This window comes from Nannobrachium achirus (assembly GCF_963921795.1).
Source record: "Nannobrachium achirus genome assembly, chromosome: 6".
Lineage (NCBI taxonomy): Eukaryota > Metazoa > Chordata > Actinopteri > Myctophiformes > Myctophidae > Nannobrachium > Nannobrachium achirus.
In genome coordinates this window covers 21,617,462-21,645,241 of record NC_137815.1, presented here as the reverse complement: position 1 = coordinate 21,645,241, position 27,780 = coordinate 21,617,462, and the positions used below count along the sequence as shown (strand labels likewise).

At 42.7% G+C, this 27,780-nt stretch overlaps 1 protein-coding gene across 1 annotated transcript in view; it reads right to left on the bottom strand.

Moving 5' to 3' along the window:
• stab1 (stabilin 1) overlaps positions 1 to 27,780 on the bottom strand; it is a gene marked incomplete at both ends in the record, with an annotated part of 79,376 nt that overhangs the window by 41,233 nt on the left and 10,363 nt on the right. The window contains 18 exons of the mRNA XM_080728018.1: positions 110 to 268; positions 1,607 to 1,700; positions 1,949 to 2,135; positions 3,691 to 3,802; positions 4,656 to 4,742; positions 5,533 to 5,625; positions 5,807 to 5,869; positions 7,497 to 7,655; positions 8,426 to 8,506; positions 8,809 to 8,862; positions 9,285 to 9,398; positions 16,365 to 16,436; positions 17,813 to 17,941; positions 19,652 to 19,792; positions 22,114 to 22,195; positions 23,956 to 24,119; positions 24,775 to 24,962; positions 27,373 to 27,486. Coding sequence (XP_080584144.1) covers positions 110 to 268; positions 1,607 to 1,700; positions 1,949 to 2,135; positions 3,691 to 3,802; positions 4,656 to 4,742; positions 5,533 to 5,625; positions 5,807 to 5,869; positions 7,497 to 7,655; positions 8,426 to 8,506; positions 8,809 to 8,862; positions 9,285 to 9,398; positions 16,365 to 16,436; positions 17,813 to 17,941; positions 19,652 to 19,792; positions 22,114 to 22,195; positions 23,956 to 24,119; positions 24,775 to 24,962; positions 27,373 to 27,486 — 2,093 coding nt within the window. The remainder of the gene's footprint in view (positions 1 to 109; positions 269 to 1,606; positions 1,701 to 1,948; positions 2,136 to 3,690; positions 3,803 to 4,655; positions 4,743 to 5,532; positions 5,626 to 5,806; positions 5,870 to 7,496; positions 7,656 to 8,425; positions 8,507 to 8,808; positions 8,863 to 9,284; positions 9,399 to 16,364; positions 16,437 to 17,812; positions 17,942 to 19,651; positions 19,793 to 22,113; positions 22,196 to 23,955; positions 24,120 to 24,774; positions 24,963 to 27,372; positions 27,487 to 27,780) is intronic.

Below are 27,780 nucleotides of genomic sequence, written 5' to 3'. Positions count from 1 at the left end.
TCCCAGAAGCAAAGATACAAGTTAAAATGTCCACTCTGAATCTGGGTCTTGCCTCATGCTATAGACGCGGAATAGATATACGCGTTGTGGACAGGTGTGAGTGTGCTACCTGGGCGGGGCCTATGTAATTGCAGTCTGCGTTGGGGCTGCAGCCCCCCCTGGTGGCCAGCTGACAGTTGTCGATCTCCACGCACACTCTGCCGTCTCCTGACCAGCCCTCCGAACACACACACGACACGTTGACTGCACCAGCAAACACGCACTCTGCCTGCAGAGAGAAAGAGAGAGAGAGAGAGACAGACAGACAGACAGACAGACAGACAGACAGACAGACAGACAGACAGACAGACAGACAGACAGACAGACAGACAGACAGAGTAGATACAGAGTTGTCCTTTAAAGCAGGGGTTCCCAAACTTTTTTGTCTCAGGGCACCCCATAAATATTTTTTTTAATCCGAGGCACCCCTACATTATAATTTTCACTCCCAGCACCTTATATTTATAGCATATCGTCGTTGTCGGGTAGAAACCTTGTATGTCCAAAACCGTTCGTTTTGCATTTAGCGTCTATAAAATGTACTAAACTAATGAAAACAGCAGATCTACAAGCACACAGTGCTTGTAGATCGGCTGTTTTCACTAGTTTTGTGCGACAGTCTTGTATGATGAAGCAGGGCTTTGCTTTACCAAAAGACGTACACATTTAAAACTTGGAGATACAAGGTTTCTGCCCGAGAGTGACGATATTTTAGTGATTATGTTGCGAGGAAAACGTTGAGATAATAGCCATTTTGGTTAGAACTGACTGAAAATAACTTTGCACTTCAAGTTTAAAATGATACTAAATATTTTTTCAAGTGTCCAAATAAATTCCAAATATTATCAAGTTATCTCGCGGCACCCCTGGACTGTGACGGCGTGAAAACACCTGCTTTAAAGGTAGGGTAAGTGATTTCATTAAGTTTCAGTTTTCACGTAGGTGACAGGCGACGGCCTTCCTCCAATCATGTTCAAGTGGGGGCGGGCACCCACTTGAACATGATTGGAGGAAGGCCCCCACTCTATCCTGATTGGAGGAAAACTTGTCTCCTCCACTAAAACTAAAACCGTGTTTTTCTCCTCACAGGAGATAAGACTGATGTCCAAATATGGACCAAACACTCTATAGTAACTAGTACTATCAGAACATAGACCCATTTTGTTATTATTTGAAATAAATGAAATCACTTTCACTGCCTTTAACCACTTAAACCCTATACTCGGTTGACCAGAGCTCTAATAGCTCAGGGTTCTATGCTAGTGTATTTTGTGTTTGTTTTGTTCTACATTATTATAACATCATAATCTTTGCTGAAAAATAGTCAATCTACAAGTTCACATTGAGCTTGCAGATGGGCTATACTTTCTGCAGAAGTTTCCTCCAGAATATGATGCTGGGGTTTAAGTGGATCAGGTTCTCATACTTTTTCATATCGAGGACCCCCAAAGGGATCTGTATTTGCCCGCAGAACCCCATCTGAAAATCCTTTGTGCCAGGGAGCCCCAAAAGAGAAGATATATGTATGTGTGCGCACAAACACGGGCATGAATGCACACACACTTACATTGATGTCACATCCCCCGCGGTCGCTCCTCAGACAGGGGTTGACGAGAATACAGGAATTACCATCTCCTTCATAACCTGGGTTACACACACATCTAGTACACACACACACACGCACATGCACGCGCGCGCGCACACACACACACACACGCACACACACACACACACACACACACACACAGTAACACGGTATTACAATATGCAGTTTCTCAACGTCAGGTGCGGAGACCAAATCAGGGATGCACGATATTGAAAATGTGGCCGATAGCTGATTATCAAATAATTACTTTGCCAAATCGACCGATATACAGATACCGATATTGAAATACAATGAAATACTTACTTAGTGTGTATTCCTTCAATAACGCAGTAGGCCTGCAGGTGGCAGTGTTGGTACAGTCCATCAGAGTTGCATGCTGCAGCGGTTTGGTCACAGAATGAACCATGGAAGTCTTCCTTACAGGAGCCTCGTCTGCACACACCCCCACTGTGTGGACGGTTGTCACACTCCCCGTGCACACAACCACACTCTGAACACACACAGCACACACAGACAAACGGAAAATGACATGAAAGCTGTGTTTTTCACCTTTCTCAAACGTTTTCATGTCTGTCTATACCACAAAATATGCCTTACCGAAGGTCTTAAAGGAGTGTGGATCACTAGCATCCTTTAAAATCGCCCTGAAAAACCACTTACAGGCAGCAGCCGTTCGCAACTGGTAAAAACAAACCTAGTATATACTTACTGTTTGTATTGACTTACTGTATTTTGTTCTTTCATTATTATTTTTTTACTGACTATATCTACTGCATAGTAGGTACTGTGTTCTATTCATCGGTCATTCAATGTTATATGAGATACTTTAATGGTTTCCTGTGGAAATAAGCTTAGTCTTTTCTAGGATCTCCTTCGGGGTCGCCACAGCTCCAGAAAACACCCACAAAACTCTGAAAAGTGATGACTCATCACTTTTCATCACTAAACCATCATTTTATGGGACCCCGAAGGTCGCTGACTCGGGCGCCCTAGCTAAATCATTAGAGCATGCCCTGGGCTACATCTGTGCAAAATTTGGCGCTTTTAGACTGATTAGCACAAGAAAAAAAAACCTAAGGCCTCCGACTAACATGAATGCTCACCCATATATGCATCGTTCTCTGAGGCCATTTCTAGCCCAATGAATGTTTTTTGTGCAAAACAAATGCTTGCACTGGATTCAGCATCATGACAAACCCCTAGCTAGACCCCTCATATCCTACTTAAATACCCAGAAAAAAAGTGTTTTTCTGGGTATTTTCCTCCTGTATTGAAAGTCGATGGGAGCCCAACTTGATTTGGCCGCTGTGGCGACCCCGAAGGTCGCCGACTCGGCGCCCTAGCTAAATCATTAGAGCATGCCCTGAGCTACATCTGTGCAAAATTTTGCGCTTTTAGACTGATTAGCGCGAGATATCCTTAAGGCCTCCGACTATTAGTAGACCTTGTACCAGTGAACAGTACCGTCATGAAACTGTACCTTTTCCTATGCAAACTTCTAATAAAGTCTTCAATCAATCAATCAATGTCAAGGACACCCAAATCGATATATATATTTGCCCGCGGATCCTGAAAAGGTACCAGGGACCCCAGATAAGATTTGTCTTGTGAGCTTGTATATCTGCTGTTTCTAAATAGCCACGGTAACATATTTTGCTGTACTGTAGTAGTGTGGACCCATTATAATCATCATATCTGACATGTCAATGTAGATATATATCGTCGTTGTCCTGTATGTCCAAAACCGTTCATTTTGCATTTATCATTTAAAAAATGATTTAAACTAGTGAAAACAGCCGATCTACAAGCACACAGCGCCTCGCACCGCGAGGCGTTGTGTGCTTGTAGATCTGCTGTTTTCACTACTTTTGTGCAACGGCCTTGTATGATGAAGCAGGGCTTTACTTTGCGGAAGAACATACAAATGTGAAACTTGGAGATGGTTTCCACCCGACAGCGACGATATAATTGATCAAATATGATTACTATCCATGTCTCTAATGGTGATACTACCAGCGCACCAGCACTGCATGTACCTAACTTACCTTGGTCACACTGGGCTCCGTATTTGGACCTGTCGGAGCAGATGTGACACGCTATGCCTTTGAAGGCTGACTGACAGCTACATGAACCGTTTCCATGGATACCATCAAAACACTGGATGAGGTGAAAGAGAGAATAATAATAATGATAACAATCAGATAATTGCAGTGGGAAAGGGTTTGCATATCCCTCGATATGACACATTCCCTGCCTACTGTTGTTGGGTGATTGACTCTTGCCCCTTTCCCAAACTACTTTGACAGGCTACTACAGGGTTCCCCAATTAGTTTTCCCCAAGGGCCGAATTATGTCTAGGGTACCAAGCCGAGGGCCACAACATTGCAGGGGGCGACGGTGGCGTTCCCGCTACTCCAGTGACAGTTCAGATATCGTCGTTGTCGGGTGAAAATCTTGTATGTCCAAAACCGTTTGTTTTGCATTTATCATTTTAAAAATGATTTCAACTAGTGAAAACACCCCGAGGCGTTGTGTGCTTGTAGATCTGCTGTTTTCACTACTTTTGTGCGACGGCCTTGTATGATGAAGCAGGGCTTTGCTTTGTGAAAAAATGTTCAAATTTGAAACTTGGAGATACAAGGTTTCTGCCCGACAGTGACGATTTACTTTGTTGGCCGCCCAGCCCCCAAAATGGAACGAAGGCCGACATTTTATTTTACATTTTTTCCTAATGGCCGGCCTGGACCGGCCAGGAATGAACCGGCCGTCCGGGAGTTGTCCCGCTTTTCCCAATGGGCAGCACGTCCCTGAGATGTAGTCTAGTCTCTCACCAGCATCTCAAAGCATTTACTGACTATTGGGGTGAGGGCGACAGGTCACTACCACTATTTGTGTCTAGGTAGCTCAATAGTAGAACGCTTGACTATGAATTGGAAGACTCTGGTTTAAATTCCGAGCTAACGCATACTGTAGGCCTATATACTGTATGTAGTTGGATGGATAGACTTACCGTTCCTTTGTCATAGCAGGGATGCTGGAAGCCTCCAATACATGGTTTACAGTCTGGCCCATAGAATCCTTTACAGCATTCTGCTACCTGACACACACACACACACACACACACACACACACACACACACACACACACACACACACACACACACACACACACACACACACACACACACACACACACACACACACACACACACACACACACACGCACGCGCGCACACGCACACACACACAAAGTGTATGTCAAATTTAATTTCACATTTAGTGCTCCTGGTGTCATTGTCACATTAACGTTACATTAACATCTATAGATATGATACCAACTGTTGACTTGACAGTAACTTACCGAATCTTACCCACCTCGACCCCAGATTCTAAACTAAATCCTTAATCCTTAACCCCTAACTGATAAGGTCCCCACAAAGCTCAAGCACGAATGCACACGCTTGCACACGCACTAGCTCGCTCACTCACACATGGCACAGCACACAGTCACGCACGCATGCAGTCATTCATACATGCACGCATGCACACACGCACACATGCACGCACACACATAGAGGAGTGTGTTACCCCAGTGGTGACGGGTTAGTACAGTACAGGTACTTGGCACAGCCCTTACTGAGAATGGAGTCAATTGGTGACGTCGTTGAGCAAGGGCTCCACAACGGGGAACTCATCTTTTCAATAAATCTACGGAAGAACCTCCACTGCCTGCTTCTCTGGGTTTTCTCAACAACTTCTTCTCCAGAAAAGACTTTGAAATATACATGGATTCGCACACTCATTTTCAGTCTAATTCGTCTCAAAATATACAACACATGCACACACACGCACACATGCACGCACACACACACAGAGGAGTGTGTTACCTCAGTGGTGACGTTGCAGTACTTGGCACAGCCCTTACTGAGAGAGGAGTCAATTGGTGACGTCACATAGGTGCAGCCAGTCAGATGACTGTCCTACAGACAGACAGACAGACAGACAGACAGAGAGACAGACAGACAGACAGACAGACAGACAGACAGACAGACAGACAGACAGACAGACAGACAGACATAGCTGTCTGGTTAAATTATGCATAATAATAATAACAATAAAGTCTGTTATAATAGAAGAACATAATAGTTTTTTTTTTTTTACCAGTTCGATGCTGCCTTCTGGACACTGAGTCTGATAGAGATAACTGCAGCGAACACATGGACCCTGTTTCCAGGAAGAGAAAAATATATAAAGGTACCCAAAAATATACACATACCGTATATATTTCTGTGAATGTATAGTTTTAAACATAATGTGCATGAGCGTAGCATTTTGTTGTTGTCGGGTGGAAACCTTGTTATGTCCAAAACCGTTTATCATTTAAAAAATCAAACCTCGGTTCGAAGTGGAGCGGTGAATCTGAGCATCTATACCGTGTGTGTGTGTGTGTGTGTGTGTGTGTGTGTGTGTGTGTGTGTGTGTGTGTGTCTAGTCTGCACAATAGTGCCATAGAAGCGCTATGTGTTCTAGATCTGTTTTTGATTCTACGTGTTTTTGATTCTACGTGTTCTAGATCTATGTTTTTGATTCTATGTGTTCTAGAGCTATGTTTTTGATTCTGGGTTCTAGATCTATGTTTTTGATTCTATGTGTTCTAGATCTATGTTTTTGATTCTATGTGTTCTAGATCTATGTTTTTGATTCTATGTGTTCTAGATCTATGTTTTTGATTCTGTGTTCTAGATCTATGTTTTTGATTCTATATGTTATAGATCTATGTTTTTGTTTCTGTGTTCTAGATCTATGTTTTTGATTCTATGTGTTCTAGATCTATGTTTTTGATTCTATGTGTTCTAGATCTATGTTTTTGATTCTATGTGTTCTAGATCTATGTTTTTGATTCTATATGTTATAGATCTATATTTTTGATTCTGTGTTCTAGATATATGTTTTTGATTCTATGTGTTCTAGACCTATGTTTTTTATTCTATGTGTTCTAGAGCTATGTTTTTGATTCTGTCTTCTAGAACTATGTTTTTGATTCTAGGTGTTCTAGATCTATGTTTTTGATTCTATGTGTTCTAGATCTATGTTTTTGATTCTGTGTTCTAGATCTATGTTTTTACATTCTGTGTGTTCTAGATCTGTGTGCGTGTGTGTGTGTGTGTGTGTGTGTGTGTGTGTGTGCGTGCGTGTGTGCGTGCGTGCGTGCGTGCGTGCGTGCGTGCGTGCGTGCGTGTGTGTGTGTGTGCCTGCACAACAGCGCCCCTCCTTTAACTTGTGTGTTGTGTGTGGCCACTTAAGGTATTGCCAGGCTACGGACATACCCAGCCAGCCACATAGCCAGCCACCCACCCACAGACATACCTGTCTATTGGGAGCGCTTTCACCGCTCCAAAAAATATTTATACTAGTGAAAATAGCCGATCTACAAGCACACTAGTTTTGTGCGACAGTCTTGCATGATGAAGCTGGGCTTTACTTTACGAAAGAACGTACAAATTTAATTTGAAACTTGGAGATAGAAGGTTTCTGCCCGACAGTGACGATTTGGTATATATTGTACACGATATCCACAACTTTCCAACATCCCATCGTGCATTGCGCAGAAGGCGAGCGGCATTTCCGGTGTCGCAGCCGAGTGTGATCTACAAGCTCACAACGGTTGCATCTGCGACGCGACGTGAGCTTGCATGTCTGCTGTTAACCCTAAGTGTCCCGCAGATAATGCTACAGAAAAGTCTTGCGGAAACAGGTGGATATACATTAAAAGAATAACAGCGCGTTGTACATGAGATTAGGGTGCAGAGTATCTGAGCATATTATATTATTTCATTATTATAATAATTACCACAGTGATTTTACTCTGGATGACGTCACAGCGATGAGGCAGGATTGGTTGGATGGAGGGCGGGACTAACAGGCCGTCCACCATATGGATGATCCCATTGGATGCCACGATGTTGGTACTCTCCAGAGTGGCGTTGATCTCCCCCAATAAAATCCTGCCCTGAGAGAACCAATCTGTCAGTCTGACGCTGTCGCCTTATAGCGATATACGTCTCTGGGGCAGTGTTGATTTCGTCGACTAACACTATGACGAAAAATGTTTGTCGACTGTGTTTTTTTCACTGACGAAAACTAAATAAAAACTAAACAAAAACTAAGCTGTGGTGACTAAAACTAAGATTAATATATTGACAATTTCGTCAACAAAATAAAAACTAGACTAAAACGTTAGGGAGGGACTAGTGGAGAAGAGAGTCATTTTATGTTTGGTTGCTCTCAGGTGTTGTGTGCTGAAAATAGCAGATCTACAAGCTCACAACGCGTCGCGCTGCGACGCGTTGTGAGCTTGTAGATCTGCTATTTTCAGCACACAACCAAGTGTAAATCAAGGCCTGCCATAATACATTTTAGTCGACTAAATCAACCGTAGCTTTCGTCGCCTAAAATCTTATGATATTTAGTCGACTAAAATTAATACTTTAGGGGTGACTAAATTATGACTAAAACTAAAATACATTTTATTTAAATGACTATGACTAAAACTAAATCAAAATTTGCTGTCAAAAACAACACTTGTCTGGGGAACAGCGTTCGCTAACAAACCTATGGCCACTGCTCTGAAAACCCATCCCCTCATCATATGACCCCCTCCAATATGAAGGACTACCTTTGGATTAGTTCAGCAATGCAGAGCTAGGTGAGTGTTTATAGACATTGTGTTAAATCACATGACACCACTGTATTGTTTACTGTACAGTAACAATAGCTTACATCATCAGCCACTGTAATCCTGATGATCTGATTGGCCATCGTCTGGAGCCGAGGAAGACCGGCCAACTCGTCTACTGTCAGCTAGACAGACAGACAGACAGACAGACAGACAGACAGACAGACAGACAGACAGACAGACAGACAGTTAGAGTTAGACAGACAGACAGACAGACAGACAGACAGACAGACAGACAGACAGACAGAGACTGACAGTATGATAGGTAGGAAAGTAGCAATGTTTGTTACTCAAAAATAATAATATTACTCATGAATGAACCAGTTTGATTAGATAGATACGATACGATAGATACGATAGATAGATAGATAGATAGATAGATAGATAGATAGATAGATAGATAGATAGATAGATAGATAGGTCTTACTGCTGCTTGTGAAAACATGTGATATTTCAGCATCTCCTGAAGTTTGTGTTGAGCCTGAAGAAACACAACACAACGTATACTATTATTAGTTGATAATACTAAATTGTGTTTTTATAAAAATAAAAATAAAATCAACCTGAGCTCTAGACTTATTTGATTACGTTTAAAAAGGTGGTTGTCAATGTCGTTCCCAAAAATATTGATAAATCCGGAAATCATCATGTGGAGTGTCATATCACGTCATAGCACTGGCCTGGAGTCACTCTCATATGGGCATAAAAGGTACAACAGGTACTCTGCAACAGTTACAAATGGTATTGCAGAACCAGGTGGGGCATTCATTCCCGACTTGTATTGTTCGAGACTTGCATCGCTCTGACTTGCGTGGTCACTGGTCTAGTTTTATTAAATTATCGGTAACATATATATTTAATTCAATCGACAGTTCAATTAACTGAATAAATAAAAGGTCTTACGTGGTTCAGCATGTAGATGATGCTCCCGTCTCTGGCTCTGTCTATGGCCTGGTTGGTGGGCACAAACACAGTGAGGGGCCCCGGGCCCCGCAGAGGGAGGGGGGCCCCGCAGTTCTACAGAACACACATATAGATTAGATATATCCAACATACAACTACAGTATATTGTTACGTCCAAAAAAGTTCGCTTTGTATTTATCATTTAAAAAATCCTATCTACTAAGGTTTTTTATTTGGTTAAAGTTTCAATCCAAATACGGAGATGAAAAAGTATGCTTCCATTGTAAAATACACGTTCTTAAAAGTTTAAATATTAAAGGAAATTCTGAACACATGGCACTTGTATGGCTGAATACATGTAACAAAAAAAGGTATGTGAACCTTGTCGAGTGGAAATGTGGAGATAATTGAAACTAAATCCACAACATGTTGCTTGTGTTTTATGTTTTCACCTCAGCATCTCACTGGATGTCTTGCATAAAGGTACAGAGGGCGCTAACTCGCTTGGGCCGGGACGGTTTCAGTGCTTCCGGTTTATTCATTTGAGTGTTGACTCCTATACGCTATGGTTGACTACAGTCATTTTCTCCGTTAGATAAAAATACTTTCTTTTCACATTTTTCTACTTTTATCACTTGACAAAAGACGTTTTACTTTTACCGTTCGTGTTTTTTTGTTAGTGTTGTCATCGATTTTTATTTCTAAAGGGAAACGTGCCTGCTCATACACACAGCTCTACACATCACAGCAGAGCAGACAGACAGACAGACAGACAGACAGACAGACAGACAGACAGACAGACATAGAGGTACGGTAATTCTATATTATTATCATAAAATGCAGCAATCTATCTAATACAACGTTTGTTAAATGTGCTTAGCAGCAGTGTCTTTTAAGGTCTTTAAGGTCTTTATTTAATGTAAAGAAAGTTTTATCAAAGCTAGCCTCGCTAGCATCTGAGCTCCTTCTGCAATACATTATCATGATTCATGTGGGACATGCAGGCCAGCTTTCCCAGAGCTTTGAGGTCAAGACGGGCGTCAAGTAGGGATGTCTACTTTCACCATTCCTGTTCCTCCTGGCAATTGACTGGGTCATGAAGGAAACAACTGAGGGGAGGAGAAATGGAATTCAGTGGACAATGTGGGAACAGCTGGACGACCTGGATTTTGCAGATGACATAGTGCTCCTCTCACATGCACAAACACAAATGCAAGAGAAGACAGACACACTCTCACAAGCTGCAACAAAACTCGGTCTCACTCCCAATATAGCAAAAACAAAGGTGATCAAGATCCACACCAAAACCACCGACGCCATCCTAATGAACGGCACTGCTCTAGAGGAGGTATTATCTTTTACTTACCTAGGAAGTGTTGTGGACACCACTGGAGGGACAGATGCCGACATTAAGAGCAGAATCAACAAAGCTAGAGTGGTGTTCAACATGCTCAGGAAGATCTGGAGTTCAAAGAACATCTCCAACAACACCAAAATGCGCATCTTTAACTCCAGTGTGAAACAGGTGATGCTGTATGGATCGGAGACTTGGCGGACAACAAAACACACACCACATAGGCTGCAAACATTCACCAACACATGTCTCAGGAGAATCCTACACATCTGGTGGAGAGATAAAGTGACCAATGTGGACCTGTGGAAAAGAACAAGCCAGGATCCCATTGACTCACAAATTCGAAAGAGAAAGTGGAGTTGGATTGGCCACACCCTCAGAAAACCGGCTACAAACATCACCCGACAAGCCCTGAAATGGAACCCCCAAGGAAAAAGGAAGCGAGGCCGCCCCAGGAACAGCTGGAGAAGAAGTGTCGAGGCAGAAATGGCAGAGAGTGGGCTTGACTGGGGAAATCTCGAAAGAACCGCCAAAAACCGAGTGAAATGGAGAACATTTGTCAACGGCCTATGCACCCTAGAGGAGCAAAGGGCTTAAGTCAAGTAAGTCATGTGGGACATTAAATGACACATCTAGGTCAGTTATACCAATGTGGCATCTGCTAGACTGTTAGTTCTCTAAGTGGGGTCCGGGGTCCCCAGCTAAATGAACCAAATGGACCCTTATGGGTATGTAACTGTGTACAAATCATTTGGTTCTGCATTAGCTGTGGCTGCCGCTTGACACCTGATGTCCTAAGTGTGGTTGCTCCTGCAGAGCAACCACACTATAGTACTTGTCCCACTTTATTTCTATTCATCCATCCATCCCTCCCTCCCTCCCTCCCTCCCTCCATCCATCCATCCATCCATCCATCCATCCATCAATCCATACCTCCATCCATCCATCCATCCATCCATCTTTCCATCTTGTAGATAAACTTTATTTTGCCACGCTACTCCTCTATCAGTTTAGATAAACTTTATTTTGCCACGCTACTCCTCTATCAGTTTAGATAAACTTTATTTTGCCACGCTACTCCTCTATCAGTTTAGATAAACTTTATTTTGCCACACTACTCCTCTATCAGTTTAGATAAACTTTATTTTGCCACACTACTCCTCTAACACACAGTTGGGCCATAATGTTAAATCGACCGGCTTCATCGGGACACGCAGGGGTGCATTTTGCTAAGATATACGTTATACAGTATATATTATAGTTTAATTTATATAAGAGGATTTGTGAATTCATTTTCTCCATTGACTGACATTGAAATTAAACTTTTACCAAATATGGAGATGACAGGCAGATGTCTGACATCACAAACCACATGAGACTGACACAGTATGTCCATAAATGGGCATTCCAAGATATGGGTTTAAAAATGTTGATGACATTATTGATGTCCATTTATGGGCATAAAAGGGACAACAGAGATATCCATAAATGGCCATTCATTTATTAGTGAATACATTTTCCACATTGACTTGAATGGGGAAAATTCAAATGGTATTAAGACAGAATTCATTTGCAAGAGTGACTCATGTCATCTTTCCTGGTCTCGGTTAAAACACACCAGTTGCCAAACTTGAGTTTCCCGTGTTTTCTTTTTTGATGATGTCATACTGTCAAACACGAGTTTCCAGAGTTCTCCATTGACTCCCATTCTAAAACTTGCAGTAAACAACCCATACCGGTATCTCTCTCTTTGTCCCTCCTTTCGGTCCGTCCACTATTAGCAAACGGGCAACTCGTTAGCTTCTAGCTGCGGCCTGGTTGCATGTATAAATCTTATTTCTTTATTTTTAATTATTATTATTATTATTTTTACGTCTCACGGATTACTGCACCTTTCACGAACACACAATTGTGTGTGCGTTACGGACACGGCGGACGCGCTTTGAGATCATTAAAAGGTAGGAAAATCATCTAAATAGCCTGGCAGCCAGGGACATGAGGCTGTGGACCCCCAGGAAGAGTAGCTGCTGCTAAGGCAGTAGCTAATGAGGATCCAAATAAACAATACACAATATGTTTGAACATCCTGGCAGTTAGTGTGTTAAGGCTGCCAATCGCCGTTCATGGCTTCCAGCTCCCATCTGATGTCATGTGGGAGTTCTGACTGCTCCAGACCGTGCTGAATAACTGCTAGCTTGCATAGTGTCTTAAGACTAGGATGAAAGTCTAAGACGTACAGGTCATCATTGGGTGTGAAGCCTCCATTGAAACCTCCATAGACGACGACACGATCTCCCACCACGCAACAGCAGCCCCTTGACCTCCAAAATGAGTCGTCCACCTTGGGCTTAACCTCCTTCCAGGAGAAGGTCTCTGGACTGAATTTCCACAAATCATCATGTATGATCCATTTGTCGTTCTCGTTCCAGGTCTCACCGCCAAATATGTACAGCTCTCCGTTGTAGGCAAAGGCTGAATGACACACACGTCCTTTTGGAAGCACCTGTGAAGAAGGAGTGCTGAGCCAGTGTTCGATCTCTGTGTCAAACACTCTGATGTTGTTGTTGTCCCCCTGGTCCCCGGCTCCACCAAACACAAACATCCTTGTCCCGATGATGGTGGCAGAGTGACCTTCTGAAGCAGGAGGCAGAGGGCCTCTGGTGTTAATTAAAGACCAGACCATCATGGTGGTGTCCAACTTGTAGATGTCACTAGTAACTTCAACTAGCTGGTTAACCCCTCCATAGACATACATGACTTTCCCCAAGGCACAGGCTGAGTGGCTCCACCTCCCCTCTGGAACGGTCCCAGAAACCCCAGCATTGAGCCATCTGTGGGCGTTGACATCAAACGCATAAAGCATGTTGTTGCAAAGCTCTCCGTCCATACCTCTTCCACCCCAGATGTAGACAACATCTCCAATCAGAACACCAGTGTGGCACCTGCGCGTGCAGGGAACCTCAGGAGGACGTTCTCCTCCTGTAGTCATCACAGGAGGCAACTTCATCCATCTCAGAGACACTGTGTTGAAGACGTACACATTGAGCTTATCTTCTGGAAGTGTCCCACCTTTCATAAAGTAACCTCCAAGGGAGTACACTTTGTGTCCCACTGCTATAGCAGCATTCCTAGGGTCATTATATGGGGCTACTCGGAGCTTCACTCTACAGGTCAACATTTGACAACCCAAACAAAGTTCAAACAGGTTTCAAGATTGACTTTACTGTCCGTCCGCCTCTGTCAAAGGAATAATCTTATTTTACATGAGCTACTTACTGGCTTATATTGAGGGCCAGTCTATGACATCATTCATTGATGACATCACTACTATGAAGATCAGTAGCATCATATCTTAGAATCTCTATATTTGGTTAAAGTTTCAACCCAAATATGGAGCCGAAGAAGTACGCTTCCATTGTTCTAAAAAGAGAAAAGTTTTAAAGCAATTTTTATTATTTGTTTCTGAACAAATTGTACATGTTAAAGGTGGTACACCATGCATTTAAAAAGTATTTATGTCATATTGTTTATGTCCCAAAAACGTTTTTCAAAAGGTTTGAGGCTAAATTACCACTCCTGAATAGAGAGCCTCTCTCATTTTTGAATGGCTCTCAGAGCATTTCAGCTGCAGTACCACCTTTGGCCTGAACTGCGCCACCCCCCCCCAAAAAAAATGTTTTTGAAAAAAAAAAAAACTTTTTTGATAAAACTTTCTTTTTTTGAAAACTTTTTTTTTTATGATGACGTCACAATCGGCAGATGACGTCACAATCGGCAGCAAATCTGGATAGCCTGTTCTGAGAACCCGTGGGATACTTTTAACCTTCGCCTTCTCAAAACCAGAGAAAGACACAACGGTCAGAAATGGGACTTTGTGAGGATAGAAGGTGCTAGTGGGACCCCAAAAAAAGGTTTTAAAATAGGAAAAGTGAAATTTCATGGTGTATCACCTTTAAAAACGTAAGGCTGAATGCATGTAAAAAAGTATGTGAACTATGTTGAGTGGAAACGTGGAGATAGTCGGGAAGCCACAGGCCCAAAAGCTCAAAGAAAAGGGTTGAACATTTGATGTCATGACGCACTTTTTATTTTAGTTTTTTTGTATTTATTTGGTCATTAAGGTACATAAAATGAGAGCCCTGCGATAAAAATGGCATGTGAGAGGTCAAACTAGTTTTTTTTTTCATGATTTTTAATCCATTCCAAGCATTTGTTTTGCACAAAAAAAACTGTGGTTTAGAGAGATGAATCATCACTTTTCACAGTTTTGTGGGGACTGTTGCAAAACAAATGCTTGCAATTTCATTAATGTAAATGGTGAACAGGACAGGTCCTAGAATGGATCCCTGTGGTACGTCAGCTTTAATTACCACACACCATCCAGTAGAGCATACATGGGCAACTGGCGGCCCGGGGGCCACATGCGGCCCCCACCTTCACTTAATGCGGCCCGCAGGTTAATACTGGAATACCGATATATTATTGATTTCAGCTGTTACAAATCCAAACATGACCTGCTTTAATTCCTTCAGTCTATAGGCCCTATTAGTAGCTTAATGAATAGTATTAAAATGTGTTTTTTTTTCATGTCAAATGTATTTATTTGTATTTAAGTTCATAAAGTTAACATGAGTATATGACTAAATGTGTTTGAAATTAATTAAAAATGTTACATTTCAGGATTCCAATTAAAAAATAACAAAAAATAATTCAGGATTCCAATTCAAAAGAAGCAAACATAGCCGATCCACTGCGATGCGTTTTGAGCTTGTAGATCAGCTAAGCACACAACGCCTCGCGGTGCTACAGAAGGTGTTGTGTGCTTGTTGATCTGCTATTTTCACAAGTTGTGTGTAAGAAACTTGGAGTTTTCTGCCCGACGGTGATGATGATGATATACAACACACCTATTAGATACACCCTATTACACATAGAAGCTACAAGTAGGCTACTGTATCAGTACACAGTAACAAGAGTTTACAAATGTAGCCAAATGGATGAGTCAAAAACAGAAGTTTCAATCAGAACTCACATGTCATTTAAGCTGACAAAGGTTGAGAATACTTCCCAGAACTAAAGTTTTCAGCCACAAGCTGTAGTTCCATAACTGTTTGGTACGATGATAACTTTGATTTGTAGCAATGATACACAACTTTCTTATCAAATAAAACCATCTGACACTGCATTCTGAGACATCTAATTACAAATCAATCTATATGTTACAGTATGTTTAGGTAACTCAGGACGTTCATTGTAAGAGCGCTTGTTTTGTGTTCACCACACACTAATCACCACCAGATGGCGACGACAGCCCATAGACAGCCATTCACTAGTGCAGGTGCTGACGTCACTCGTTTGCGACTCTCTTTCTTTATTTACTAGCCTAGCTGGGCGGTGTTTAGCCATTAGCTTAGCCATTAGCTTAGCCATTAGCTTACTATGAGCGTTTATCGTGGGCTTGCCCAGGCCTTACGGCGTGGGCATAAATATAACGATTGCATTCACCACGGCTTCGTAGCGGCCACTCGCGCCTGCGGCGCTCGGGGGCGAAGAGCAGGACCAAGGTCCGCTGGCCTTCGCGCCGCTTGCAATGTCGTGGACAATCGAGTGGCTCCGCCTGGAGGACGTTGTTGTGGGCGACCGCTTGTTCCGCCCCGTGCGGCACCACAAGTGCTCCGTTTCTCGACCGTCCTGTTTCTCTAACAAACCGTGACATATATACTCACATCAACCAGAGACAGGAAACGGTTGTATTTCTCATCCAGGGTCAGAATCTCTCCGATTGTCTTGTCAGCAAACTGGAAGACGGACAGACAGACAGACAGGCCAAAAAACACATTAAAAAGCTGACAAAACAGCTAAAACAATCCAATCTTTGTCTCTTGAGGTCTGATTAGAACTACAAAGTGCGCTAGTGAGTTCAGATCTCCGCCAGAGTTGCCTAACCAGAGATGTGTTACACATTGGATGCGGCCGTGGAAGCGGCGTCAGGCAGGAAAAAAGTTTGTATGACAAATGGTGCAACAGAATTGAAAGCTCTATAAAATACCCATCAACATGTGATTCCATGCATTCATGATATCACATAGTTTTGTGTGTGCACGAAATAGGCTCTACCCACACACATGATAATATGGGCAATGCGTCCCATTGTGGCGTAGAATAGATCTATATTCTGTACTCATTTCTATCGAGTGTTTGTTCAGTTACAGAAAATGCATTTCCAGGTCGGGATACCAATTTGATCCAATCGGTATAGAGAACTCACACTGAGGATACTGACAGAACTGGAACACTATAAAATGCAAGCTTTCCTGATGGGCTTGCATTTTGCAATCCACTTGAAAATGTATTTTCTCTTTATTAAAAAGCTGGAGAGACAGGGAGATCCCTGTTACTGAACAAACTCTATATGGCAATGATTACTTTCAGAATATAGTGCTTTCACTTTTCAAGAAGAAAAGTGGAGTCAAAAGTATTTTTTTTATTTTGTCTTTGAAATGTTGTAGTCCAAAAATACAACTACATTTTGAAGTACATTTGCTTATTTATTATGGGTGTGTTCGGAAAACCCGCACCGGGTGTGTGCTCAGTGTAGTGAGTGCAGTGGGCGTGACGTAAAGTGCGTTCAGTGTGGCTTATTTACGAACGACCAGTTAGAGGCAGCTGTGCGCTTTTTCACTCTGAACTCTGAAGGTAAACCTTCTTAGAACAGCAGTTGCTAACGTAATGTTGATATTGAAAGGAGATGTAATTCCTAACATTGGCATACCTGCTGTTAGTTTACACGATGATGCTTGTGAAACTATCAAGCCCAAACGACCAACGAAGCTGCAAATGTTGCATTTTGCGGTCATTTCCTCCATTGTTCACAGCTGAGAAGCGCTCGAGACATGGCCATGAAAACCAACCAATCAAAACACCACACTGACGCACCACACCGTCAAACCCCATCTTCTGACTAGGGTTGTTCAGTGCGTGAACTCAACACACTGGTGTGCCACACACTGGATTTCCGAACGACAACGCACCAAGTGCACCGAATAAACGAACGACAACATGGCACACCAGTGCGTTAAGTGCGCATTTCCGAACGCACCCTAAATATACTGTACTTGTTACTGTCCACCACTGAGGATTCATTCATTGACTCTCTGTAGCTCCGTTGTCCCACCTGTTCATCGCGAGGGCTTTCACTGCTTATGATTGGCCGGTCGATGATGTGAATGATCCCATTGGATGCTGGGAGGTTTGCCTCCAGGACGGTGTACAGTCTGCTGGGAGCCGCAAGCAGGATGAACTGCTGCACGCACACACGCACACACGCACACACACACACACACACACACACACACACACACACACACACACACACACACACACACACAGGACAGCAACATTCAATAAATTAGTATAATTATTAAATATTATCACGCATGCACGCACGCACACACCCACACACACACACAGGACAGCAACATTCAATAAATTATTATCATTATTAAATATCATTTAAAAACAGCTGGCGGTGTAACAGAGGTTAACTATGAAAACCGGCACATCTCGTCAGTACGTCTGCGATTCTGTAACGAACACAAATTTGTTGACATTGTGACATCACGTGACATCAAAGATTAAACCCTGGATATCCATACATGGAGATGACTGGATCATCACCTAGATCTCATAAATGGACTGGACCTCTACATCTGATTCCCAGACGATGCCCTGATAGGGCAACCACACTAATAGAATCCCTTCTATGACCATAAAAGGGGACAAGGACTGAGACAGACACTGACACACACAGACGCATGTATGGGGTCTCACAGGCTCAGCACACGGTTAGTTCTACAGACAGGGATCTCCATATATGGGCATACAAGGGATTGTATGTATGTTGTCAAACATAGGACACAGTTCTTACGTTGTTCCTTGGGGTCATATTAGCCAAGAACAGTTGAGATATTCTCTCCTAAATTAAGCGCATACATATCTTGGCCAGGTCCTAGACTAGTATAGAGATTGTTCTTTTGTGAGGGTACCTACCCTAGGGGACATGGAGAGAACATGCAAACTCTACACTTACAGGTCTGTAAGTGTGAGAGCTTACTAATGGAACCATTGTGAAAAACAAACGTTTACGGAAACGGTTCCAAATGTGACAGAACCGATTTCGGTTCCTCGATGTTGCATCTGGTTCCTCTGGTTCTGGATACCAACCCTAAAATGTAGTCTTACAGAAAGTTAGTCTTAGTCTGAGGTCTTTGAGGCCTTGGAAGTCGTTTTCTCTGATATCAGTGATGTCACTGTTCTGGAGCCCAGAGTTCTCAGGTTCCCACTGTTCCGGTGATCAGGGGTGGGCAACATCGTTGACGGAGAGGGCCACTATATTTCCACACTCACTCCAGTGGGCCAAATTGCATATTGTTACTGTCAAGCAAAAACCTCTCATCTCCAGTAAGAGTGGCAAAAATAGCCGATCTATTAAGCTCAAAACTCAAGCTCAAAACGCAGTATTCCGATATTAACCTGCATGCCGCATTAAATGAAGGGGGTCCGGGGCCGCATGTGGCCCCCGGGCCGCAGGGGCACACAATTTTACAAAATGGTCATGCACTTTAACAAGGTATTATAATTATATTCCACACTTGTATTCTCCCCATCTTGACAAAAAGGTATATTCCCAGGTTCCGCAGGTCAGCTGCACAGGTGCAATGCATTATTGTTAATTGTGGCACGTTTACTAACATGCCAAGTTTAGCTGCACTTGAACAACCATTCCAGGCTTCCATATCCAGCCCAAGAAACCGTAGAAACAGGGGGAAAAATAGAATGTACTACTTGAAATAAATGTATCATACCTGTTGCTAAGGTATGGCAACATGACTGGTGTCTTGCACGCGCGCGAAGGCGCGCGTGCAAGACACCAGTCATGTTGCCATACCTTAGCTTTTTCTGAACTGACGCCACTGCCGGGCCGCCAGTTGCCCATGTATGGTCAAGATGTTACCTTGTTTCCTTTGCTCCTGGCCGTGACTCGGCCTCCGTCCAGGGTGAAGTCCTGGCCCTCCAGGGTCTCGTAGAGGTGCTGACCCACCATCAGGTGGTTCTGACACAGCAGGAAGTCTCGTGGTTCTGTGTCATTCACTCTCTGAAGGAAACATGCAGACGTTTACTTCTACGCAGATGATGTTGTGTCATATCGTCGTTGTCGGGTGGAAACCTTGTATGTCCAAAACCGTTCGTTTTGCATTCATCATTTTTAAAACGATTTAAACTAGTGCCGATCTTTAAACTAACAGCCGATCTACAAAGCACACAACGCCTCGCACCGCGAGGCGTTATGTGCTTGTAGATCAGCTGTTTTCACTACTTTTGTGCGGCCTTTTATGATGAAGCAGGGCTTTACTTTGCGAAAAAACATACACATTTGAAACTTGGAGATACAAGGTTTCCACCCGACAACGACGATATTAAGGGGTGCAACAGTTAATCGAACGAATCGACTTAATCGGTTAGAAAAGAATAAAATAAAAAGAGTGCTCATCGATAATGTAAAAGGTTAATGTAATACGTTTTGCATTTTACTCTATTTTTGATAGAGATAGATTGATTAATTTCATACTTGATCGCACGGCTGTGAAAACAGACATTACAAGCTCACAACACGTTGCATGTTGCGTTGGGAGGTTAGGTTTGCCATTTTCACTAAGCCCCAAATAGCAGGGGCGTCAATTGGGTATGGCAGGGGTATGCAGCTGCCATACCCTGGGCCCAGCGGGAAAAATAAAAGTTACTTTTAAATATAAATCCATGAATGTCTCTTTGTCTATCTGTGCTGGTTATTATGTTGTTAAATTACAGTAAAATAACTACAAATGCAAAATTTTACAAAATGGTCAAGACTTGTATTCTTCCCAGCTTGACAAAATGGTATATTCCCAGGTTCCGCAGGTCAGCTGCACAGGTGCAATGCATTATTGTTAATTGTGGCACGTTTACTAACATGCTAAGTTTAGCTGCACTTGAACAACCATTCCAGGCTGCCATATCCAGCCCAAGAAACAGTAGAAACCTGTGTAAAAAACTTTAAAAAATATATTTTTTTCAGACATTGTGAAAATAGATGATCTACATGCTCACAACGCCTCGAGGCGTTGAGGACTCCCATCTTTGCCATACCCTAGCTTTTGCTGAACTGACGCCACTGCCAAATAGGGACAACAGGGTTAAAATGACAGGGTTAAAGCTCTATATTCTGATAGTTATCATTGCTATGAATAAAGTTTTTGTTCTGCCAGAACAGAACATACATTTTCTGGTAGGTGACAAAATTTCAGCCAATCAGAAGAGAGTACCCATTCAGCTCAATTTTTATAGCGTTCCAGCTCTAACTTTGTTTGCTAATTTCACTTGTTCCTGACTGAGTCCTCGGTCTTTCCTGATTGGATAAAATTGGTAGCCCAACCTATAAATGCATTTTCTGTTTAATAAAGAGCTGGAGAGACGGGGAGACTGCTGTTACTTAACGAACACTTAAGTAGCCTAACAGAATATAGAGCTAAGAAACCCCTACCACACCTTTGACTAGCAGCATCGTGTTAACTAGCAGTATTGTTAGTAGTATTTGTATTGATTATTTTGATAACTTACAGACACAGGGAGGAACAAAGTATAAGGTCCTTCTCGAGCCATTTTGCGCGCACAGTCTTTCTCTGAAACGTCACAATCACACAGTTCCTTCAAATTAATAATAATTGTATTATTATTAGTATTAATTAACAATGCAAATAATAAGTACATAAATACATAAACAAAAAATAAACGTAGATTTAGTCGACTAAATTATTATTGAAAAGGCTATGACTAAAAAATTTGCTGTAAAAATTAACACTGTTAGACAGGCAAAAAATAACTGATAACCATTTTCTGCAAAAGCTTTCCCCACAATAGCAGAAAACAGAAAAGACACAACAGAGCCCTGAGTGGTTAAAGGAATAGTAGAATAAGGAAATAGAATATAAATAGAATACTAACCCTAACCCTAACCCAAGAAATGACTATCGTTTACCTACCTGGTTGGTGTTGTTGACTCGAGCATGCACAGTTTAATTATTTTATTTTTTTATTTTTGGATTCTGGATTTAACGTACAAAATACCAGGTAAGTAGGCCAAAACGATAAAGCCATTTCTTGGGTGAACTATTCCTTTAAGCACGATACGTGGTCTTTCCGACGTGGGAAAACCTCAGGCTTCCAGAACTATAGTTTAGTGAGTCAGGGCATCCGGAGGTGCAGGGATTCCGAGGAAAGGTTCTGAATCTCGTAATGCCGTAAAATCACCTCCATTTCCGCAGAAATGTTGGGTCGTCGGAAGGAGCATGTATTGCGCTTTTGGAGTCACTTTTTTTTTTTTTTACCAGCGATATGGCTTCCCATGACGGCCTGCAGCTGGTCCTTGTATCGCCCAACCATTCCCAGCTCCAACAACCTCACAGACAGGGAACCATAGCAACGCCATCCATCCCCCACAGCAGATTTAGGACACTCGCACCTGAGACAGACGGACAGACGGACAAACAGACAACCAACCGTCATGGATGATGGAAGAGAGACAGGACGCACACTCATTCGCTCGTTCTCAAAAGGTTTTCCTCCTGGAGTTCCACAAGGGCCCATACAGTACCTGGTCCCGGGGTTTTTTACTCTATAATATCGTATTTTAAACTTTGTCGTACAGTGTGTAAGGCAAAAGTATAGCGAAAATAGCAGATACATCTATTAACTCACAAAATGTATTTTCTGCTAAGAGCTGGACAGACAGGGAGACTCAAAACGAAGGATTCCCAAACTGTGGTGTGCGCACCCCATGTGGTGCACAAGCGTCCTATAGCGGGCGAGAAATGAAAAGGTGGTGGTGGTGCTATGATGTTTAATATATGAACATATGGCAAGTATATGCTGCATATATTGCATACGTATATGCCATATTAAGGTTCATATATATATGGCTACTGGATATATTGGAAATATATACAATTTATAATTTAAGCATTTAGCAGACGCTCATTGCCAGCCAACTTAAAATATGAAGGTGCGCTAATAACGCCAGGAAATAGCTATATTTTATCATCATGATAGGGTATAATTTCATTGTTTTCAAAGCCATGATGATAAACCACCACAAAAAGACCACTAGAGTGCGCCATCGTAACACTACAACCTTCAGAAGAAGCCATCTTTAAACCATGATTAAAGGATGGGAAAGTGACGTCGCTCCATTGACTCACAATGGGAGCTCCGCGGCCCGCCATCTGTGCTCAATCCTGTTCAATTCGTGCTTGATCGTCTAAAACCACCATCGGTATGGGCAGCGGAACGTATACAGACGCCACACAGAAGGTTTCCGAATCAAAATCCGACCTAGTGAAGCTGCGTAAGGGTCGGATGGTTTGCATTGAGCCTAACGGCTAGCAGAAGCTAATGTAAACAGGAAGGCCTGGTTTAGCGGTGACGTCATAATCGTATACTTTTTTTTTCACGGTCTCGTGTTATTACCAGCTGAAGGTAAGGAAACCGTTTCGCTCCGTCTATTAACCCAAATAAAAGCTTAAACAATGCTTTTATATAAAAGTCGATCGGCAGGGACGTCCATAATGAGCTAGTCGATCCAAAAGTCGACCGGCGCTAAGTGAGTTAATCCAGAGCAATTTACAATAAGCAAGGTATCATCAGTAGCCTACATCAACATCAATACACCAAATGCACACACAAAAAAAGTCTAATCTAAGAAAAATATAGGTAGACCAAGCACATATTGAGTAAAAAAAATCATAAAAAATAAAATATATAAAAAAGGGTATTTATGGTCATTGAGGGTAGGCAAGTGCTACGATAAGTGCTATGGGCTTAGGTAGAGTCTGAATAGGTGAGTATTCAGACCACGGTGGAAGCTATAGGGAGTGAGTCTGCAGTTCTAAGTGCAACAGGGAGTTTATTCCACAGTTTGGGGGCCAGGAGGGCGAAGAGTCTAGGTCTAGGACGATTGGATCGTTGTGCTTTTTTTCCTTTTGCGAGGGTTCTGTCAGCTTCCCTGTGGCCTACTGAAAAGTTGTTCCATTGCAATCGATTGACTAATCGTCAGGTTCTGTGAATGCACACAGCCCAACCATCTGACCCCTTAACACGGCAGTTGTCAGATGGGTGGGCCACGAACACTTTGGGCCCTGATCCAGAAAAGGTTGAGAACCTTGACCACATAGATGTGACTTTAGCTTTGTCTAGGAGGGTGTGTTTGTTTGTGTGTGCGTGTACCTGGGTTGTCCATCCAGACCAGTTTGACACTGGACTCTGATCGCCCAGGGCGGGGTGCCACAGGTGCTCTCTGAACACGCAGAAGTCACATGACAGCCCAACCCATCTGGACTGGTTAAGGACGGGTTAACAGGACGCATGCCCACCATACACTCACAGCTAGACTAGAGAGAGAGAGAGAGAGAGAGAGAGGTACAGTATTAATAAAACAGAAATTTAAGTTATAAAAGTGAGACCGGCATGTTGAGAAGAGGAGGCTCAAACACGCACACATTAGGCCATTCACCAAATATTCGAATATTTGACTATTCGAATATCAAAGTCACTATTCGAGGTTGTTCACCGAAGTCGAATATTCGCTTATTTTAATGTTTTTATTGTTTTCTCTTTAAAAAATATATAGTTTATAAAGCTTGGCTAGATAGGAAGTCATAAGAATGATTTGTCAATGCCACTTGGTGGATGAATTTGTTAATGCTCTATACCAGGTGTTCTCAAAATTTTAGGCCGTGACCCCCAAAATAAACATATTTGAACTGGGGACCCCCACCCTGACAAGCATTTGGAATTGTAGGTATTACATTTAATGTGACTCGGTTCCACAGATAAATATTATGAAAATAGCAGATCTACATGCTCGTTGCGAGGCGTTGTGAGCATGTAGATCGGCTATTTTCACAATGTTCACCTCTTACTGACTTAATATTTGACAGTTTGGACAGTCCTGTCGAATATTCGACAATTCGAATACTTTGAGGTAGAATAATTCAAATACTAAAAATCACTATTCGTGAGTGGCCCACACACACACACACACACCTTGTTGGGTCCCTTAAAGACACAGACGGTGGAGTTGAGGGGACAGCCTCCGTTGTCCACGGAGCAAGGGTTTATGGGGACGCAGACCTTTCCGTCACCGCTGTAACCCTGCTTACAGGCACACTTGATCTTTGACCCCGAGACCTCGCAGTCAGCTTCCACAGCACAGTCCCACTCAAAACACTCACCTGGACAGACAGACAGACACACAGACAGACAGACAATCACATAATAGCCCAGAACCGAAGTGAATAAAAGCAGACCTGCAGCATTCTACAAGCTCATAACGCATCGGCACGCATCGCAATGCATCGCAATGCATCGCAATGCATCGCAACGCAACGTGTTGCGTGCTTGTTAGATCAAAAATGTTCGACCAATGTTCGCTGCAGAATAGGGATGTTGTAACTTAAAGTTATACCATGTAACTTTTTTTATAAAACAAAACTTAAAAAGTTTTAGAACACCCACTCCGTTATTTTCAGCTTCTGAAGCCTTCTCTTTATACTGTATGTTTTCTATGAGCCGTGAGGGGGGGAGAATTTCGCGGCAAAATTGCGTCATCATACACTACCGGCCAATCACAGCGAGGGTTATACACTGCCGGCCAATCACAGCGCATCTTGAAGTGGGGTCGCTATCACAATACGGCGGCCATATTTGTAGGCGCCCGTGTAGCTTGCCTCAACATAACAACAGCATTTACTCGGCGAAGGAGTCCGTTTCTCCGGAATGCCTGAACGCACAGGAACCAGGGACCCCTCTAAAGATAGATCTCGGCGAGGTGGAGGCAGACGCGGGTGTGGTCCGCGGCGAAAAACGGCCGAAAGACGCGGACGCGACCGCGGTTTGCTATAGAGCTACTGACCTCTAGGTGAGCAACTTACACAGTATAGCTTTAAGGCTCAAGTATCCATGCCTAGTTTATGTGATGTGTTGTTCGCTTATACGTCGGTTCATACATCTTACACCAGGGTTTCTCAAAAGCCCCATTTCCACTGTAGGGCCGACCCAGAACTAGAACGAGAACTTTCCAGAAACAAGAACTTTCAAGAACCTGTGAAGTTCTGGAACCAGGTTCTGCTTACGTTTCCATATAACCAGTACTAACTGGGAAGGTCCCAAAAAAAGAGCAGCAACGCTGCTGGCCCCGCCCATAGGTTCCCAGAACTCAAGTTTAGTTCTACCTCAGGAGCAGGACCGAAAAAAGGTTCCAGGAACCTCGTCTGAAACCTTAGACCTTTCATGGCAATTGGACGCTGCATGCATGATTTGAAGCATTGTGTTCCAAAAATGTATTTTGCTAAAGTCTACCTGCTGGTGGCGCTATAACAGGCCAATGTGAAAAAGGTAGCATTTGTTCCTTGACCTAGTGGGAATATGTGTGGCAGATTTCACACTAATCGCAAGCTGCGTTGATGATTTGAGGTATTTTGTTCAAAAACGGAGCAATCCTGCAAACTTTGGAAGCCAATATTAGCCAATTAGGATGGAATATGAAATATCAGACGGATCGGACTTGATCACATGACTATAGAGATACTGTGTACCGATTTGCATGATTTTTTGAGAAAATCTCAAGGAATAATAGGAAAAATTGTGTTTTACGTAAGTCGGCCTCCTGGTGGCGCTATAAAAGGCTGATGTGAAAAATGCAGGGAAAGGGTTTTTCCTTGGCCTCTAGGGAGTGCGCTTACAAAGTTTGAAACTGATCGGTGGAGTTATAGGTAAAACCACAAATCGGCCTGTTATAGCGCCACCATGAGGCTGATTTCAAAAATTTTAAGTGGTATTTCTTCCTCGACCTAGTGGGAACGTGTGTGCGCGATTTCATGATAATTGCACTTTGCGTTTGGGATTTGAGGCATTTTGTTCAAAACGGCTCAATCCTACAAACCTTGGAAGCCAATCTTAGCCAATCAGGATGGAATATGCAAAATCGGTTAGATCTGTGTCGATCACATGACTGTCGAGATACTGCCTACCGATTTGTAGGATTTTTGGACAAAATCTGTAAGAGTAGTACACAGAAATGTGTTTTGCGAACATCGGCCACTAGGTGGCTGGTGGAGACAAAAATTCGTTCAGGTTCCTGAAAGTTCTGTTTCCACCTTGCAGTGGAAAGGGGGCTAAGGTGGGCGCTGTGGCACCCTAGGGTGCAGTGACACAAGTCCAGGGGTGCTGCTGGAATGAATACTTTGATAACATTTGTAATTTAGCCTCTATACTTAATAAAACGGAACTGAGTACTTGGTGCATCTACACCAAAATCTCTTTGGCAAATATTGCAGATCTACCAGCCCACAACTGTTGTGAGCTTGTGGCTATGTTATAGGTATAGAATAGGGATGCTGGGGTTCAACTGGTTAAAAGTCAAGTATAAAGTCATTTTCATTTTCACAAAAAGATTTACAAATTTACCATAAAATGACATAAATGTAAGCTAATTCTGGGGTGCAGTGGATTACAAAGTTATTTACAGGGTTGCCCTGACCCCTGAGATAAATAAATAAAAGTTTGAGAACCACTGTGAGACAGACAGACAGACAGACAGACAGACAGACAGACAGACAGACAGACAGACAGACAGGTGTTTACTTTGACAGGTGTTCTGGGGGGTCTTGCGGTGTCCAGGCAGACAGTCACACTCGGCAGTGTCTCCAACCGTTTTACAATATGAATAACTGCTGCAGTTCTTACAGCCCGCGCTCACTGCACAACAAGACACAATGATAGTACGCTTATGTTATAGAATACACAACAACAGACAATCTTATTATAGTCCTCGTGTGCTTGTGTTATAGCAGATGTGCTCAAATTATGGGTCAGGAGACCCCAAGTGAGGTCACAGGAAGATGAAAATTGAGAAAAGAAAAAAAAACAACAACCATTAAGTCTGTTTTACACGTTTTAAAATAGCATATCCTGTCAATGCATTTTATTTATTTATGTTGTCATATTCATGGTTAACAATGTATGCTTTATTTATAAATATGCTTTATTTCC